The 19,097-nt window shown below is 32.8% G+C and overlaps 1 protein-coding gene across 9 annotated transcripts in view; it reads left to right on the forward strand.

Annotated features, from left to right (window-relative positions):
* Positions 1 to 19,097, forward strand: part of DNM1L (dynamin 1 like) — a 40,927-nt gene that overhangs the window by 20,901 nt on the left and 929 nt on the right. For 3 of the 9 annotated variants that reach the window (XM_011363145.2, XM_023532402.1, XM_023532400.1), the window contains 15 exons: positions 1,390 to 1,476; positions 3,152 to 3,314; positions 5,310 to 5,430; positions 6,877 to 7,008; positions 7,937 to 8,143; positions 11,127 to 11,247; positions 11,443 to 11,598; positions 11,834 to 11,923; positions 12,987 to 13,079; positions 15,482 to 15,538; positions 16,204 to 16,281; positions 16,590 to 16,622; positions 18,327 to 18,503; positions 18,666 to 18,775; positions 18,901 to 19,060. In XM_011363145.2, coding sequence (XP_011361447.1) covers positions 1,390 to 1,476; positions 3,152 to 3,314; positions 5,310 to 5,430; positions 6,877 to 7,008; positions 7,937 to 8,143; positions 11,127 to 11,247; positions 11,443 to 11,598; positions 11,834 to 11,923; positions 12,987 to 13,079; positions 15,482 to 15,538; positions 16,204 to 16,281; positions 16,590 to 16,622; positions 18,327 to 18,503; positions 18,666 to 18,775; positions 18,901 to 19,060 — 1,785 coding nt within the window. The remainder of the gene's footprint in view (positions 1 to 1,389; positions 1,477 to 3,151; positions 3,315 to 5,309; positions 5,431 to 6,876; positions 7,009 to 7,936; positions 8,144 to 11,126; positions 11,248 to 11,442; positions 11,599 to 11,833; positions 11,924 to 12,986; positions 13,080 to 15,481; positions 15,539 to 16,203; positions 16,282 to 16,589; positions 16,623 to 18,326; positions 18,504 to 18,665; positions 18,776 to 18,900; positions 19,061 to 19,097) is intronic. The other 6 variants (XM_011363147.2, XM_023532403.1, XM_011363146.2 and 3 more) reach the window with 3 other exon arrangements.

The raw sequence follows: 19,097 nt of genomic DNA on the forward strand, positions 1-19,097 counted from the left end.
TAATTATATCAGATAATTTTGACTTTTGGGATATTATTAATTATAATACCAGTCTGAATTATCTCTCCTGTGATCCCCATAGATTTACCAAACTCAGGAATTGGTGGTAATTTTATATAGTACTGGAATTTAGAGCGGATGTGATTGATGATTCAGAAAGGAAAGTTCTTAATTACACTAAAATGAGTGTCATGAAAGATCTGAGTACATATGCATACAAGGTGTTTCATTTATGGTGGGGATATGCTATACTTATATAGCAAATTTTCTCATCCACAGTGTCCAAAAGTCCCCTGCCCCCAAATCTATGAAAAATCTTTCCTAAGTCATGTTTGAAATGAAGTAAATGGTACTTTGATCTTAAAGAAGTAATTTTATATGTGTAAATATGTAAATGATTTCATATGCCTAACATAAAACCTTGAAGGATTTAACATATCTGTGAGATTGGAGTTGTAAAAGCTTTTGGACAAAACTTTGTATTGGTTATAAAGGAATGCCTGAGAAACATACAACCAAGGTAAATATACTGAATATCAACAATAATGACTTTAGAACATAGGAGTTTTTAGAAATAGAAAAGTAGTTCAGAGTAATTTAACATAGCAAATGAAATTGAATAGAGAACTCAGAGTAAAGGATGTTCCCAAAAACTCTCTGGTAAATTAGAATTTTCAGTGGAATAATGAAGGAAGATATAAGGTGGATAAATAGAGGAGAGGACATTTTAAAGGATAAAGAAGGACATGTAAAAAGACAAGTTATGAACATTTTGTAAGTGTCTTTTACATATAGCTGACTCAACTAAAATTTGTAGAGGGCCAGTGGTGAAGAGGAATGAGCCGAAGAGAGAGAAAATATGGGTATCTTTCACTATCCAAATTCTTTTTGTTTGAATTCAGGGATCTGGAGATCCAGATAAATTTTCTGAGTAATCTCTTAATATGCACTCTTGCCACTTGATAATCAACGATTAGGAACCAAATTGATTCAGATAACTTGCTACTTTACCTCACTCTCTGAACTCAAAAATCTCATAAGTTTGGATAGTGATACATTATTCTTTTGTTCAGCACTAAGTCTATTAAACAATTTAAGAAATACTGCTTAGAACCAAGAGAAAAGAATGCGAAATAATACAGGAGAAATAAATGGTGTATATTAATGGTATAGGGTTTGATAGGATTAACCTGCTATATGCCTGGCTGCCTTACATTCTCAAGTTTTGTGTTTTATCAAGTTTTGATTGATAAAATATTTTAGGGATCATGATTTAATTTATATTTAAAAGCACCTAATGTCTGTCTACTTGATATGAAGTTTACTTTAGCTTTTTGTATTTTGCTGAAATTTTAATGTGATTTTAATATTTTTAAAACTTATTTGTAGGGAGTAAGCCCTGAACCAATTCATCTTAAGATTTTTTCACCCAACGTTGTCAATCTGACACTTGTGGATTTGCCAGGAATGACCAAGGTAAAGAAGAGTTGTTACTCATTGTGGATTTGGTCATGTTTATTTTCACTTGAACAAATGTAGTTTTTCCTTAATCTCATTTGAGAATAATCAGCTTTTTTTCCTTTTTTTTTTTTTTTTGCAATCAACTTGATCTATTAGCAGCATTTGAAGTAGTTGAGCCTTCCCTTCTCTTTGAAGCACTTTCTTTACTTGGCTTCGAGGATGCCATACTCTATAGGTTTATCTCCTGTCTCACTGGCCGGCCACTCCTTAAAGTCTCTGTTGCTTTTTCTTATCTTCCCAGTGTCTAAACAGTGAGTGTCCCAAAGCTTGGTTTTTGGACCTCTTGTCAGGGAGGTACAGTTAGCTCCTTGATGATTTCATCCAATCTTAAGGCTTTAAATACATGAGTGACTGTATGCTGACAGTATTCAAATATGTCCAGACTTGTATATCCATTTCTAGAATGTAGATAGCCAACTATCTACTTGACATACACACTTTAAAGTCTAATAGATATTTCAAACTTAACATATGAAATACCACATTACTGACCTATCTATCCCTCGAGCTGACTTGATCCTTCTATAGTCATCCCTATCTCAATAATTTTAACTATCAAAAAAAGCTCTGTTCTACTTGTTTTTTAGCCAAAAAGTTCATAGTCATCCTTGATACTTATCCCACACCCTACTTCTTCTGTTAGCAAATCCTCTTGGCTCTCCCTACCTTTAAAATATCTAGAACTCTGTTATGTCTCATGCATTCATATCTACACACATTCATATCTACCATCCTGATCTAGCCACTATCATCTCAGTTGGATTACTGTGAGTCTCCTAACAAGTCTTCCTCATAATCTATTCTTAACTAAGCAGCCTGGGTGATGCTACTGAGGTGAAAATTACATTGTGTCATTCCTTGGCTCAAAATCTCTCCAATGGCTTCCCATTCCACTCAGAGTCAAAGCTTAAATTCTTAAAGAGATCTAAGTTATCTATTTCATCTATTCCTGTTACTCTTCTCCTAACTTCTCCTGCTCCAAGTCTTCTGTCCTTATCATTCATTCTACTGTAATGTTCTGCCCCAGATATCTACATGTATCTGTCCCTTATCTCCTTCAGTTTCTAGTCATTCTCTCAAATGTCATTATCTGGGTGAGGTTTTCCCTGATTATTTAAAAGCACAATGCAATTTCAAATAATAATTTAAAAGTATAACCTTCTCTAATCATTCAGTAGTATCCTGTTCTGCTTTATTTTTCCATAGCCCTACCACTACCTAGATACTATGTTTACTTGTTTATTATCTGCTTTTCATCACTAAAATATAAGCTCTATGAAGGCAGGAATTGTGTTTTTTTAAATTCACAACTGTGAATTTAATCCAGCATGTAGAACAGTGTCTGGAATACAGTAGGCTGCCAGTAAATATTTGCTAATTGAATGAAAGAATGAATTTGTCTCTAGATGCTTAACATTGACCAATCCTTAACATGGTAAACTTGGTGTTTGCAAGAGTTATACTTTGAGACTTTCGTATATTACCAGATTTATATATACTACTGTATTGTATAATTTCTACATTTTAACTATCTGTAAATGGAGTAATACTTATAATCTGTGTATTAAATGGGGGTAGGGGGAAGCTGAGTTGATTTTTATTGTTCCATGCTCATCTCTGTTTGGTTCAGGTGCCTGTAGGCGATCAACCTAAGGATATTGAGCTTCAAATTAGAGAGCTCATTCTGCGGTTCATCAGCAATCCAAATTCCATTATCCTTGCCGTCACTGCTGCTAACACAGATATGGCAACATCAGAGGCACTTAAAATTTCGAGAGAGGTAGATCCAGATGGTAAGGACAGGTGTTAATATTTAATGAGCTGCTTGGTTAATAATGGTAAATCTACCTTCAAGAAAGGAATTGTTATTTTTAAAAGAAATAGTTCTAGCTGCTAATACAGATTTAAAAAATAATGCTTTCTTATTTCGCTTATAGTTTCAAATAGAAGTTCTGATAGAAAATAAAATTTTAATAGACAAGTTGCTATATCGGCTAGGCAAAAATATTTCACCATAATGTCCATATTTGTAACGGTTACCTAATGATTTAAAAATAATAATGTGGCTTTGCAAAATGAGTTTTTTGTTTTGTATAAATAAAATGATTTAGATTTTTGAATAGCTGACTTGCAAGAATAATTAACTCACATAGTAGATAATTGTAGATCATTATGTTTTAGTAGATAATTATGGTATCTACATTTTGCAGAGGTAGAAAACATTTAGACATGCTTAAGGCAGAGGCAATTCTTAGAAATAAAGGTAAAATCCTTTTATGTAACATTGATAGCCCCAAGAATTTATACTGTGGGTCAGTGTATGATACTTGACTAATGCTGTAGTGTGCATCTCTTTATAATATATAAAATGCTAGCTTGTAAGAGAGTAGTTATTATTATTGCTAATAAATGTATACTTTGCTCCATACAGGAGCCAGTTATTTTCATCCGAGTATTTGGAGGGTCTCTGGGCTCTGTCATGTTTCTTTTTTCCTGCTTTGAGAATTTCAAATAAAAATTTGGTAGGAAATGTTAGTGCTAAAAAGACTGATAAATTGAAATTCCCATAAACAGAGTCATTAAATTTTTTTATTATTTCAAGTTTTTAAGAAACCTGTACTGTATGAATAACTAATGTTCATTTTTAGTTAGCTTAAAAGATAAACTATCAAAAGGTTTATTTAAATTTTATTTTTATTTAAACTTAAGCATTAATTCTATTTTATATGCATTAATTCTTTTTTAAAGAGATATTTGAGCCATAAATATGATCATACTTTTTATCTAGTAATCTTAATATAGTGATATACTGTAAGGAAATAATCCAATCCAGTATTATAGTATCAAAACATTAGAATCACCTAATACATGGCCCACCGTAGGAATGATTAAGTAAATTAAGATAATAGAATATGAAATCACTAAAAAAGGGTGATTTTGTAGATTTGGTGCACTATAGAAAAATACTTATAATTAATGCCAGATGTAAAATTGGACAAGATGCAGAGCAGCTGGAACTTTCATATATTGCTAGTAGGAATGTTTTAGCTACTTTTGAAGTTTGTCACTTAAAAAGTTAAATCAGGTCTTCTACTCCTAGGTTTTTACTCATGTTAAATGAAAACCTATATTCATATGAAAACATGTATGCAAATGTATATAGTAGCTTTATCCGTAGTCTTCTAAAACTGAAAGCAACCCAGATATTTTTCAAATGAGGAATGAATAGCCAAACCAAAATATATCCATATTATGGAACACTATTCAGCAATAAAAAGGAATGAACAATTGACATATGCAGCAATAAAAATGACTCTCAAATGCATTATGCCATGAGAAAGAACCCAGATTGAAAATGTTATATATATAATTCCATTTATATAACATTCTGGAAAAAGCAAAGTTAGGATGGAAAATGAGTTTGATTGGGTGGTACAAGAAAATTTGGGGAGGTATTGGAACTGTTTTAAGTCGAGGTGGTAGTAACATAACTCTTTACATTTGTCAAAACTCAGAACTGTGTACCAGGAACATTTTTAAATTTTTAAATTTAAATTTAAAAATGCTTATAAAAAAGTTATCCCTGAGAGCTAATAAAAAATTGTATGTGAAAAATTTTAAATGTACATGATGATTAAAATTAGTTTTTTAAAGTATTTGTAAACAAAGGTTAGAAAAGCATTACCAAAATGATGACAAGAGGTAATGTTAGGATTATACATGAGGATTTTCCTTTACTAATACTTAATAGCTTTACTTTATTTTCTTTTCTTTTTTGCATTTACCAGGTCGCAGAACCCTAGCTGTAATCACTAAACTTGATCTCATGGATGCAGGAACTGATGCCATGGATGTATTAATGGGAAGGGTTATACCAGTGAAACTTGGAATAATTGGAGTAGTTAACAGGTTAGCAATCAGGAATGGGATGAGAATTGCAGCATTCTCATTTCAAAGCAAATCCGAATTTTAAAATCAGTCTGACCGTGATAGTTTCCCTATTTTGTCCCCTTTTTATTATAATCTAGGTATTGCCAAAGAGTTCATTGCTCTAAAGGGAGAAAGATTTGTGAAAGCCTCTGGTAGACATTTTTAATGGAAAATGTTTACAAAGTAAGCAGTGCCATGAAGTGGAAGAAAATTTATTGCTAGGCTTGAAAAATTGCTGCCTATTTTATGTAGGAAGAGGACCCTGGATAAGGGAGAAAACTGTTATTTGCATCCAGTCAAGAAAGAGTATGTTAAAGTGGTACGATTCTTAATAGATTGGTTTAATCCCTAGAATTACTGATTCTATGTAATTGTCAGGATGTGACTTGGAGAAATTTTGTTAAAAGTATCCTAATTATAAATAGCTGATATTAAAATTTTCGGACAGGAAACTAATTACTATTGAGTGTCTAATTGTGTTTTAGACACTCTACTGTGAGCATTTGGCAAATGGTATCTCTTTGAAATCTTACAACAGCCCTGTGAGGTAGGTATAGATGTCAATTTTATAATCAGAAAACTAAAGTTACACATTTACCAAAGTCACATGGGTGGTGAAAGCAGAGCTGGATTCAGATGAAGATTCTTTTAGTTTAAAGCATTTATAAAGTCAAGAAGCACTAAAATTATCATGAGATCTGGCCTCTAGTCCTATTTTGTCTACAAACTAGATACAGCGTGGGTTTAAATGACACCTAACATCTTTGGGTCTTAGATCTTTTAAAAATGAAAATGTTTTTACTAAGTGCTATCTGAGATTCATTACAGTTGTCTGCTTTTATTCATATGTCCTCCTACCTCACCCGTACTCCAACTTTCTACATTCTATTGCTCTTTTCAGGCAAGCAGGTGGTATAAAATTGTTAGTTGTATTTGTAGATGACTGCTCTTCAAGTTAACTTAATTTTTTTTTTTTTTTGGTGGAAATTATTTGCATGTCCTTGCATAAAATACAGAGTTTATTAAGGCATACTTAAATTTTTTTCACCAGTCTATCCATGTTAAAGAGTACTGCTTTTGACTGTAGTTAATGATAATGATGAGGTCTAAACTATTTAGGTTTTACTTATAAGTCACATAGTTTGAATCTTGGCTGAACTACTTAATGTGCGATCTTTGGTAAATTGGTTAATCTCCCAGAGCTTCAGTTCCTTTGCTGTAAAATGGGATAATACCTATCATGTAGAATTATTGCGAGAATTAAATAAAACAGTCCATGCCACGCATTATGAACAGTGCTTGGTGCTGCTATCATCATCATCATCAGTTTTAGACTACTGTCATCATTATCACCATCATCATCAAAGGTACATAGAGATCCACAGTTGACTTCAGCTGAACAGATTTGTTATTTTTCAACTTTAGGAGCCAGCTAGATATTAACAATAAGAAGAGCGTAACTGATTCAATCCGTGATGAATATGCTTTCCTTCAAAAGAAATACCCATCTCTGGCTAATAGAAATGGAACAAAGTACCTTGCTAGGACTCTAAACAGGTAACATTTTTTACCTCTTGGAAAATGAGATGTTTTTGGTTTGCAAATAGGTGTCTGAGAACTTTCATTTTCAGTTGCTTATATTTTCATAATGTTCTTGCATGTACATACAACTTTTTGTTTCTTATATAGTAGCTTCTTGTAATGTAGATGACTTTTTATTGGCATGATTGGCATTAAACCATCGTGTCATTTGGGATGCTAAAGTGAATTTTAAAATGTCTTATAAAATTTTTGATAGTCAATTTACCTTTGATGATAGAACTAGATAGATTACTGAATTTCCATTTTGGTTTTTTAGGAACTGAATTAAAATTTATGATTTCTGTATAATCTATTCTTAATTTAGCATGTCTTGTATTCCTGTTCATAAAAATAAGCTGTATACCTCAAATTCTGAATACCCACAGGTAGTAGAGAGACTGATTGGAAGACCTTTATAGGTAATTTATAAATGACTGAAGTGAAAGCTGTTTTCTCTTACTTTTGTCTGATTCCTTAAATAAATAAAAAGCCTGGAGATTTGGATATTATTAAGATTTTCACTATGCTGAGTACCTTTTGTAAAAGATAAGTCAGGAACCAAAATTGTGTAGGTAAAATTGGATCAAGTAGCTTACTTTTTTGAGGCAACTGAAATAATTTAAAATAATTTTTTTTCAATTTGGTTTTCTAGCATTTGCTACAATTCGATGGGTTGAAAGCAAATATTAAAAGCATTGACCAAGACAGCTTCCTTCCTGTCATTTTTTTTAGACTTAAGTATTTAGTTTTAGTCTAAAATTGTATCATTTCCTGCCAAGACAAATTATTTGACAGGTTTTCCCAGTTACTTTTATTTAAAAAAAATTGACCTGTTAAGGTCTTCAGAATACACTTCAGAATACATATTTTTACTTTAAAACTCTTCCTTTCTAACTTTTGTTAGGTTACTGATGCATCACATCAGAGACTGCTTACCAGAGCTGAAAACAAGAATAAATGTTCTAGCTGCTCAATATCAGTCTCTTCTAAATAGCTATGGTGAACCTGTGGATGATAAAAGTGCTACTTTACTTCAGCTTATTACCAAATTTGCTACAGAATACTGTAACACTATTGAAGGAACTGCAAAATACATTGAAACTTCAGAGCTGTAAGTAAGAAATTTCTCTTATTTATTTGGCTGCTTGGATTGATAGGTTACTTTTATCTTTTGTTATAGTAAGAAAAGATACCTCAAGATTATCTGATTGTGATTTATGACCTGTAAAATAGGAATGTCATTTTGTAGAAGTGATAGAATGATATCTGATATGTGTTAAAATGCTTTTAAACTATATATGGTAAAAATTTCAGTTTTATTACAAGACTTTAATAAGCATTTAAAAATGTTTAATAATTTAACTTTTAAAATGCTTATCTCTTTAATACACACAGTGTAATTGTTTACAAAAAATAAGGTAATATAGATAAGAAAAAAGAATAAAGCATAAGGACAAAATTACTCTTAATTCCATCATCCAGAAATAATCCCTGCTGACATTAGCATTAACCTGTTTTTCTCTGCATCTATAAAACATAAATGCACCTGTATTACAATCTTTAAAAATCAGATGCTGTAAATGCTATTTTGGAATCATTTCTTTAAATCGACATGTCACAAATAACTAATATTAATTATACATTTGTATTATTAATCTTAAAATTTATGTGGTATTTTATTTTTTTAGATATACTATCATTTGTTGAACCATACTATTGATAGTTGGTTTTCAGTTATACACAAATAAAAACAATGTTGTGATGAACTGTCTTTGGAGCATGTATTCAAGTAAATTCCTAGGACAAATTCCTAGAAACGGATTACTAGATCACAGGATATAGCATCCTCAAATTCTCTTATTATTGCCACACGATTAATAGATTGTATTGTTTTACTGTTAGCAATATATAAGAATGTGTATTTCTCTAAAGTCTCACTTTAAAAATCTTTTCATTTTGAAATAATTATAGACTTTCAGGAAGTTGCAAATGAATGTACAGGGAAGTCCTGTTCACCCTTCACCTTGTCTCCCCCAGTGTTGCCATCCTGCATAACTGTAGTACAATGACAAAATGAGAAAGTGGACATTGGTACAACCCACAGAGCTTATTCAGATTTCACCAATTATATATGCACTTATGTTGTGTGTATAGTTCTATGTACTTTTGTGTGACCTAGGTGGCCTTTTATGTGATTTAACTCCATAAAGAGATAGAGTATTTAACAAACTAATTATTAAATGGTTATTATATGTATGGTATAATGAGAGAAATAAAGGTTACTAAAATGAACCTTTAAAGAGTTTAGTGGGTAAGGCAGGTCAAGGTAATATGAGGCAAGATTGGGTGGCAAAAAGGAGTATAATCAAGTATTTTTATTTCCATACTTGGTAAATATAATATACAGCCAGAAAAGTACATTGAACATATATGGAGCCTGATAAGTAGTTAATAAGATATTTGTGCAATTACTTAATCAAGCCTTTAGAACACTGAAGAGGGACCATTTACATTTTTTTCTTCCAAATATTCCCTTTTATTATTTATTTATTTAAATTAAGTTTATTGGGGTAACATTGGTTAATACAATTATGTAATTTTCAGGTATACATTATAATTTGACATCTGTATATTCTGCTGTGTGTTTACCAACCAAAGCCATTTACATTTCTTTCAGGGATTAGGAGAGCTCCTTAGTTAAGAATGCATTTGGATTGGGCTCTGGGTAGAATGGTGTTTTAGCTTTTGGAAGAGCAAAGAATATTCTCAGATGTATTTGGAGAATATTTGGCATGTATAGGGATGGGACCTAACAGTAAGTAAGGCAGGAAAGTTGTCAAAGAACAATATTGTGGAAAGTTGAGTATTTTCCAAATTTAGAGAACTTCCTACTATAAAAAATAAAACATTTTGTCAGAGTAGTATCTGTTTTAGAAGGATAATTCTGGAGAGGGAAAGGGTGGAGGCAGAGACCAATTACTGGTAATTTTAATCATTTTTAAGTGTGTAATTCAGTGGCATTAATTGCATTCACAATATTATATAACTATCAAATAGTATCTATTTCCAAAATTTTTCATCACCCCAACAGAAACTCTGTATCCATTTAAGTAATACCTCCTTGTTCCTCCCTCCCCCAGCTCTTGGTAACCTCTCATTTACTTCCTCTATGAATATGCCTATTCTAGATATTTCATATAAAGGGAATCATACAATATTTGTCCTTTTGTGTCTGGCTTATTTCCTTTAGCATAATATTAGGCTAGCACCTTTTGCCTAGACTACAGTAACAAAGTAGTGAATAGTGATGTTGTGAAAATAGAAAGGGCTGATTTGGGGAGATCTAAAGGCATTTGTAAAATTCACTGGACTTGAATCAAAAAATAAAGGATAACACCAAGGTTTCTAGTCATTAAAATGAGAAACACAGGGTGCCCAGAGATTTAATTTGTTTAAAGCAGGAGTTCATAAACTATAGCCCATTGGTTAAGAATGATTTTTAATTTTTGCATTTTTAAATGGTTGAAAAAAATTTTCAACAAAGAAAATTAAAATTTTAGGATACATAAGTTTTATTGGAACACAGCTATGTCTGTTTACATATTGTCTGTAGCTGCTTTTGTGCTCAGTGGCAGAGTTGAGTAGTTGTGACAGATTTTTGTGGCCTGAAAAGCCTAAAATATTTAGTATCTGGCCCTTTATAGAAAAAGTTTGCCAATCTCTCTACTCTAGATTGTGAATAAACAAATAAATGCTGTTTCTTGTCCTTAGGGAGCTCATAGTATAGTTGAAGAAAACTAAGGCAGAGAAAAAATGTTTAGTAGTTTTTAGAACTGTTGTTTCCTGACAGAATTGTGAGCGTGTGTGTGTAAGAGAGAAAATGCCTTTCATGGAATGAGTGCTTTCTCCATTTAAAAAAATATAGAAACTGGTTCATAATGGAGTTGAGGACATATGGGAATGGTCTAAATGTAATAGTTATTCTGAGACTTTCTCAGAAGATGAAAGAAGCTTAAAGCGTATAGAAAGACTTATAACTTGTAGCTTCTTTCCTTTTAGTAATATTAGAAACCATATACTTCATTGCCTTTCAGATGCGGTGGTGCTAGAATCTGTTATATTTTCCATGAGACTTTTGGGCGAACCTTAGAATCGGTTGACCCACTAGGTGGCCTTAACACTATTGACATTTTGACTGCCATTAGAAATGCTACTGTGAGTATGCTTAATTCAGAATTTTTTGAAATGAGGCTAAACCTCTTTTTTTAACCTATTTTGTACAGTTTGTGATTTCTCTCTCGTATTGAAAATTAGGAAGCACTTTTCATGAAAAATACCAAAATGTGATTTATTTTAACCTTTGGGAAGAACTAAAATTATATGTAGCTATAAGTTCTCAAAATTTTTTAGGGTCCTCGTCCAGCTTTGTTTGTGCCTGAAGTTTCATTTGAGTTACTGGTCAAGCGGCAGATCAAACGTCTGGAAGAGCCTAGCCTCCGTTGTGTGGAACTGGTTCATGAGGAAATGCAAAGGATCATTCAGCACTGTAGCAATTACAGTACACAGGTAACTGAAAAGTGTAACAGGTTTCAGAGTAAGTAGTAAAAGACATGAGGTGGCAGTCTCATGTTAGGTTTCTTAACTTTTAAGATGAGCTAAAAGTTGAAATCTGCAGTTCCATAATCTAAAAGTGATTTTAAAAGTGTACTTAAATGTAGCTTTCAAATCTAATTTAGTATTTCAGTGATTATTTATTTTTCCTTTAAACCAAGTTGTTTTGTTTTCCTTTTATCATATATAGGAGTTGTTGCGGTTTCCTAAACTCCATGATGCCATAGTTGAAGTGGTGACTTGTCTTCTTCGTAAAAGGTTGCCAGTTACAAATGAAATGGTGAGCTGTTATTTCATAAATCATCATTGTAATCACTATTAATAGAAATTTTTTGTACAGCATTATGATTACTTTAGAGATTAGGCATAATGTTTCCTAGTGTTTTGGGAAGAAAAATGAGTTTGTCTTATTTTAAAGGGTACTTCAATAATTTTTCTTCATATTTAATCAGTTTGCCTGTAGCCACAGGTTTTCATGAGAATGGAATTATTGTTGAGGAGTGTGAATAGCTTTGCTCTGTTATGTACCACCACCAATCTAATAGAAAATTAGTTTTATCTTTAGCCCCAGGGACTATTCAAATGAAATTCCAATGCCTCGGTTTCCATAGCAAGCATAACCTCCAGACTGAGATGAGTAAGAACATAGTCTGATCTCAGATTCCACCCACTGATATCACAGAAGCACTGGAATTTCATTTGAATAGATCCTTTACACCTGGTTCTAGACCTTTTAATGCCATTGTGATACCTGAGTTTGTCAGGACAGTGCAAACAAAATTATTTTAATCTCTTGGAGAAATTAATTTCAACTTTCCTTTTCGATTACTGTCCCATTAGGATTTTGAACCACATGTAATATTTAAATTAGGTGCTTCATAATTAAGGTTAATCAGTCATTACTTTGGTCTTTCAGTGATATATCCTTTACCTAAATAAAGTTAACATCTTTATATCTGATTATGAAATGTTATTGTTGAAACTGACCTAAAACTTCGACATGGAATAGTGGATGATCTGAGGTTTTAATACCAAAGTTGCATAAAGCCTTGGAACTTCAGGGAAAAAAGTTACATACCTTATACAAATCTAACAATATTTTTAGCTACCTTAATGTCACCTCCCCCCACCCTAGAAGTGCATTCTTAGATGCTGAATCAGAAGTAATTCAGAAGATAGAGCAAATTATTATTTGGCATAAAGTTTATCAGTTAGGGTATAATTATCAAATATTTTTAGGCATCAGTTTCCTGTGTTGTCTTATTTTAGAATTATCTATATAATAAGTTGTAATGTTAGGTTGACATATTTTTGTATATAGCCTAATTTTATTTTTTTTCCAGGTCCATAACTTAGTGGCAATTGAATTGGCTTATATCAACACAAAACATCCAGACTTTGCTGATGCTTGTGGGCTAATGAACAATAATATAGAGGTAAATACAATTCAAATTATCTTTTTTGAGAAAAAAATCTGTTAACTCAGTCATATCAAATATATTGAGCATGGGGTAACTATATAACATATATGTACTGTATTGTCTATTATATTCTAGGAAGTATGCCAAGGGCATTATATTGTTTTCTTAAATTCTCAAAACCATCTGGAGGCATTATTCTCATTTTCTGTTTATGAAACTAAGAGAATCTGAGATTCACTGATTTAGTGTTGAAGGACTGTCTGGCTCTATTTCAGTAACTATTACAGTTTATTCAGGTTGAAGTGTGTAAAGCAAAATGTTAAAATTGTTTTCCTTTGGCTTTGAAAGTTGTGAAGGAAGGATTCTAAGAATGACCTAAATTATAGTAAATTTGGAAAGGCAGAGTAATCCTTCCACTGCTACTGGGGTGGCTGCATTTGAAGGATTTTTCTACTTGAGGTTAATGTTGCAAGTTGCCTAAGATCACAGAGCGAGCCAAAGCTGATGGATAGAGCAATTTATCTCGACACTATTTTTTTCTTTGCCACTTTTATTCAAGAACAGTAAATTTGTCTGCTGCTTTTTAATTTGGTAAGACCTCAGAGCCCTGTATCAGATTTTCTCTTAATGCGTATGGATGGAAAGAATATTGTAAACATGGAATTTGGGAGCTGGAAGGGACCCTGGGTTATTGACTTTCAGCCCTTTGGTTAAACTAACAGATGAAGAACCTGAGGCCCACAGACGATTACAGCTCTTACTTTAGTGCTTGTTTTGCTGGGCACTGTTGGAGGAAACAAGCACCTTTAACAGGTACAGGGAACTATTTGTTAGCTATATAGCTGAGGTGACTCCTATTGTCCGAAAAAATTCTAAAATGCACATGAGTAAAACACTCAAAAAGTAAACTGGATTATAGGTGTGTTAAAAATTAGCATGTAGACAGTCTTCAGATTAGGATTTAGTTCTTGTGACACTGAAACCAACTTCTTGGAAAATTTGTGCCTGGAACTGTTATTTTAATTACTTACAAGGTCATTTATATTTCAGATCAATATTTTTCTAGAAATGAGTACGTCTGGTTTTAATGACTATGTTTTTGGCATCGTCATTAAAACCAGACATATTTATTTAATACAACAACCCCATGAGGGTAGACAGTGTTAACAGACTGGGAAACCGAGGCTTGGAAAGAGTTGGTGACCTGTGCCTAACAGGTTAATACCAGTTAATAAAGCAAGGAAGCCAGGACTGCCAGGCTCCAGGGCCAGCTAAGGTCCTAACTGGTTGGTAACAGATGAGGGTGAGAATTTCTGGTCTTTGAATTCATTCCCCTTTTATTTTGTGTCCGTCTTCAAAATGTACATTTTAACATGTTAACTTTTTATTCTCTAGTTAAAATCTATGTTTTTATCATCTGCTATATTTTTTTTATCTCTGGGTTACCGCCCATGAACAAATGAAAATGAGTCAAATTTTGGTAAGAAAATTTTATTAACCATAAAACATCATTGTGAAGCTTTGTTAACTTAAAGCTTTTTGCAAGTTTGAGAGTGCTCATGAAATGCATTCTGCTTAGGAACAGTTTTAATATTTAATCTAAATGCCTTTTTTACTGCATTTGATGCTGCCTTTGAGAGAGCTGTTATTAACCACCTACATTCTCTTGTATTTTCATAGTCATTCACTTGTTGTGGTGCTTGACATATAGTAGGTGTTCAGTACCTCATTGATTTGAATTTAAAAGAGTTTCTTTAGCCTTGGACCAGAATTACTTTGATAATATTAGCAAAATAGAAGAGCGGACAGTTGCTCCGTCTGTTAAATTAGCCAGGTTACAGAAAGGACTGTTGGTTTTCAACATTACATTTATTCCCTGGAGGTAGTTTAGAATAAAGAACATGGAACATTGTTATAGAATAACCTCCACCACAGATATTTCTAAAAGCTATGGTTTTATTTGTGGGTTGTGTGAATTTAAAACAAAGATGTGCAGGCTGGAGTAATTTTTAAAGGTTTTTAGTTTTCTGTGCACTTCAAATTCTACATAGTATGCTGAAGACTTAAACATACATTTATATGGGGACAGTTTAAATCAGTGGTTTTTAACTTAATGAGAAGGGCAGAGATATCAGTCCATTGCCCCACATTTGAGGATCCCTAGTATAGGGGAGCCACTGTTACTGACCTTATATTGTATCCCTCAGGTATGCTGGGGCAGAAAAAAAGATTGAGAAGCATTGGGTTAAATGATTTCTTGTTTGTTTTTAAAATGTAATTATGGCATGAGTCTCAACAGTGAAAAGATATATACTGTAAGTTATTCCTCACTTTTCAATTAATCTGAACATTTTTCAGTAGGCTTATACCGCAATGCTCTGATAATCATTTTTGTTTTACTTGGTTGTGTTTTATAGGAACAAAGGCGAAACAGGCTAGCAAGAGAATTACCTTCAGCTGTATCACGAGATAAGGTAAAAAATGTTTTAAAGCATATTCCCATTATGCGAAGATGGATCGGTAAGCGTCAGACTATTACTCAGCCCTAGGAATAATTTTTTCTTCTTCTCTCTTTAATATTCCATTGAAACTATTTCATTGTTTGAATAAAAGTTTAAAAACACGCTTTGAGTAATTTAAAGATATTTTTAATATATTGGAATAAATGCTTAAAGGTAGATTTTAAAAATTCATTGACTATCAGCTTTGTAAAATTAGTTGAAATGACTAATGACTTTATTATAACAAGGTTTTTTGAAGAGGGAAGACAATATGCACATACTAGGTAAAATATATATTATAACATTAATACCTATAATAGTTGCATATATTAAGATGTTTGTGTGTATAAAACTCTTTTATCTTGAATTCTTTACCAGAAAAGATCTCACCAAATTCCAAAACTGAAAATGAAGGTTTTGGATTTTTCTCAGGTATTCATCTGAAGAAAGCCTTTTACAAAAGTGACAGGAGTACAGGAAATAAGGCAGAATAAACATTAATTTTATGTCCCACAATTATTCTTGTTTTTCATGTTATTTTACTATTTTGATACAGAGGGGAAATTTTCACATTTATAGAACGTTTTTGAATGCTTTCTTGGCATCCTTGATTTTTTCCCTGCATTTTTTGCCTTTAGTCCTCTAAAGTTCCAAGTGCTTTGGCACCTGCCTCCCAGGAGCCCCCCCCTGCTGCTTCTGCTGAGGCTGATGGCAAGGTCTGTTCTGATTCTTAATCTAAGCCTGCATGCCTAGTTGTTTGGTGCAACAATCATCTGGAAACAGTACACTAAATAGCAGAATATTAATACAAGCTGTTATATTAAGGTCAGATCATTTTAGCCTCATATAAATTATATAACAATGTATATATTTCATAAAGTATTGTTGACATGCTTTTGCTTGCAATATAGAAGATGCACAGAGAAAAAGTAAAGAGGAAATTACCCTGTACTTTTTGAATTTCAAGCCATTGATATTGAAATTTTGCTTGTTAAACTGCATGTTTTAACGTATCTTTTAACAGTTAATTCAGGACAGCAGAAGAGATACTAAAAATGTGAGTCCTTGCTTCAGAATGGCAATGTTGGTACCTTTGGTTCTAACTGAAACACTTTCAAAACCATTGAAGAACCTGTCTGTACAGTGGCATCTATCTCGTTGTCTGTGTTGTTTTTAATGTTTCTCTTGTCTAACTAACCCTCTTAAGATGGCATTAATTCTAGTTTTAACATTGTTTTAAATAACAGTAGCCTTTTCCACTGTTTTGTTATCTTCCAGAATAGTTTCAAATTTAATATTTTGGTAGGGAATTAAGATTCCAGAGCCAGAAATTGTACTTTTGGACATTTCCTCTTTAAAAGTTCTGAGATCTGTCTAGTACTAATGGACAATCCTCTCGGGCTTCTTTCTTATGCCTCCATTCAGCTTGTATTTGTCACCCCATATATGTAGCTCATCATGTGCCTCAACAGCTTAAGCACATTTAAAACAAATGGGTACTGTGAGAGTTTGAGACTGTTGTCAATTCTTGATAACCTTTTTAGGGGAACAATAATCTGTAATTAAGACCCGTTCTTATTTCTGTTTTTTTCTCCCATTTAACTCCTTTCCTTATTGTCCAGACTTAAGGTTCTGAACCTCAAAACCCAAATGTCTTATATTCTCTCAGTCCACTGTGCTTAGACCTTAAGAGAGCCATCTGAATCATTGCTTAAGTGTTTTTTTCCATGGCATCACCCTGAATTGCTTACTTCCCTTAAGATTTTATTTGTTACCTAAATATATTACTGCCTCTATTTAGATAAAATTCATCTTAACATGTTAGAGACAAATTTAAATTTAGATAAGTGTTCTGATCCGATGATGATACCACAAACGGACATTTTTAAACAGTTGCCGTAATACTTTACTGTTTAATTTATATAAGCCATTTATTTCTATCTATGAATTTTGGATGTCATCTATAATTTTACATTATAAGATCTTAAAGAGCATCTGAAAACATCTCAAATGTTTATGAATTACCATTTTTCCCATTATCCTAAAACATGCATTTTTCTTTTAGACATTAAGACTAACAGCCTAGAAAATGAGGTGCAAAAGCAGTTGTGATCAATGGTAGCATTAGATTTCTTTCAGCAGATCCTTACTCAAGAGTGTAGACATTGAGGAAACTTCTGTTTATGTCATGTTCCACATTTTGGGCAGTTTAAAGTCACTACCAGCTTAAGACTCATGGTTATATTCTGTTTTTTTATAGAGTCTCTACTTTTATCCCATGATATTATATTGACTAAATGTAAAATGACATGAGAAACCTATCAACTCTTGAGTTCACAGAACTTTCGGAGAGATCATAGTTCAGCACCATTTAGGTTACTTTGAAGAAATTAAGCCGAGTGGCAGTTCTGTTTTTCCTTGTGCTTTTTATGAGCAGTCTTAGTTATAAGGGCAGCTTATACTTTTCCCACAATCTAGTGTTAGAGGGGTTGGGAAAAGTTAAAAAGCTGGCAAATGCTAAAGAAATAATATTGGCGGAGGCCTTGCAAACCTTTTACAACAGAACCTCTTTAGATAACTCAGTTCCAGTTAAACATGCTGCCCCATCTCTTTCTGACCCTGTTATCTGAATAGATTGAATTCCAGCTGAGTACTGACTGGATGTGTGTCCTTGACTAGCATCAAAGAAAACGAACTTTGTTTAGTTAATGTCGTTTTTGATATGGTTGGCATAGATTTTGGGACATCTGTGTCTTTCCAGGTAGCATCTGGAGCGGGTGGGGTTGGAGATGCTGTTCAAGAACCAACAACAGGCAACTGGAGAGGAATGCTGAAAACTTCAAAAGCTGAAGAGTTATTAGCTGAGGAGAAATCAAAACCAATTCCAATTATGCCAGCCAGTCCACAAAAAGGCCATGCTGTGAATCTGCTGGATGTGGTAAGTCATGAGAATTTAGTTCAATGCTAATATAACTAAATTAGGAAAATACTTCAAAAGACAAAGAAACTGAAGTCTCAAAAACTTACTGACCTTTGAATGCTAGATGTTGCCATTTGCAAATGGCACAAAATATTTTTTCCTCTCCCTCACCCTATTTAGCCAGTTCCTGTTGCACGAAAATTATCTGCCCGTGAACAGCGAGATTGTGAGGTTATTGAACGACTCATCAAATCATATTTTCTTATTGTCAGAAAGAATATTCAAGACAGGTTAGTACTACATAATAAATCAGACTAATACTGTGGGATGATTCTGTAAATTTTGAAAATACATGTATTTTAAAAATTTTAGGCTTTTATTCTAAATTAAATGGATCATCTGTTTTGTTTTGTAGTGTGCCAAAGGCAGTAATGCATTTTTTGGTTAATCATGTGAAAGATACTCTTCAGAGTGAGTTAGTAGGACAGCTGTATAAAGCATCTTTACTGGATGATCTTCTGACTGAATCTGAGGACATGGCACAGCGTAGAAAAGAAGCAGCTGATATGTTAAAGGTATTGGTGTGACTTTTTTTTTTTGAATTTTCACATT

Source organism: Pteropus vampyrus, unplaced genomic scaffold (genome assembly GCF_000151845.1).
Source record: "Pteropus vampyrus isolate Shadow unplaced genomic scaffold, Pvam_2.0 Scaffold82, whole genome shotgun sequence".
Lineage (NCBI taxonomy): Eukaryota > Metazoa > Chordata > Mammalia > Chiroptera > Pteropodidae > Pteropus > Pteropus vampyrus.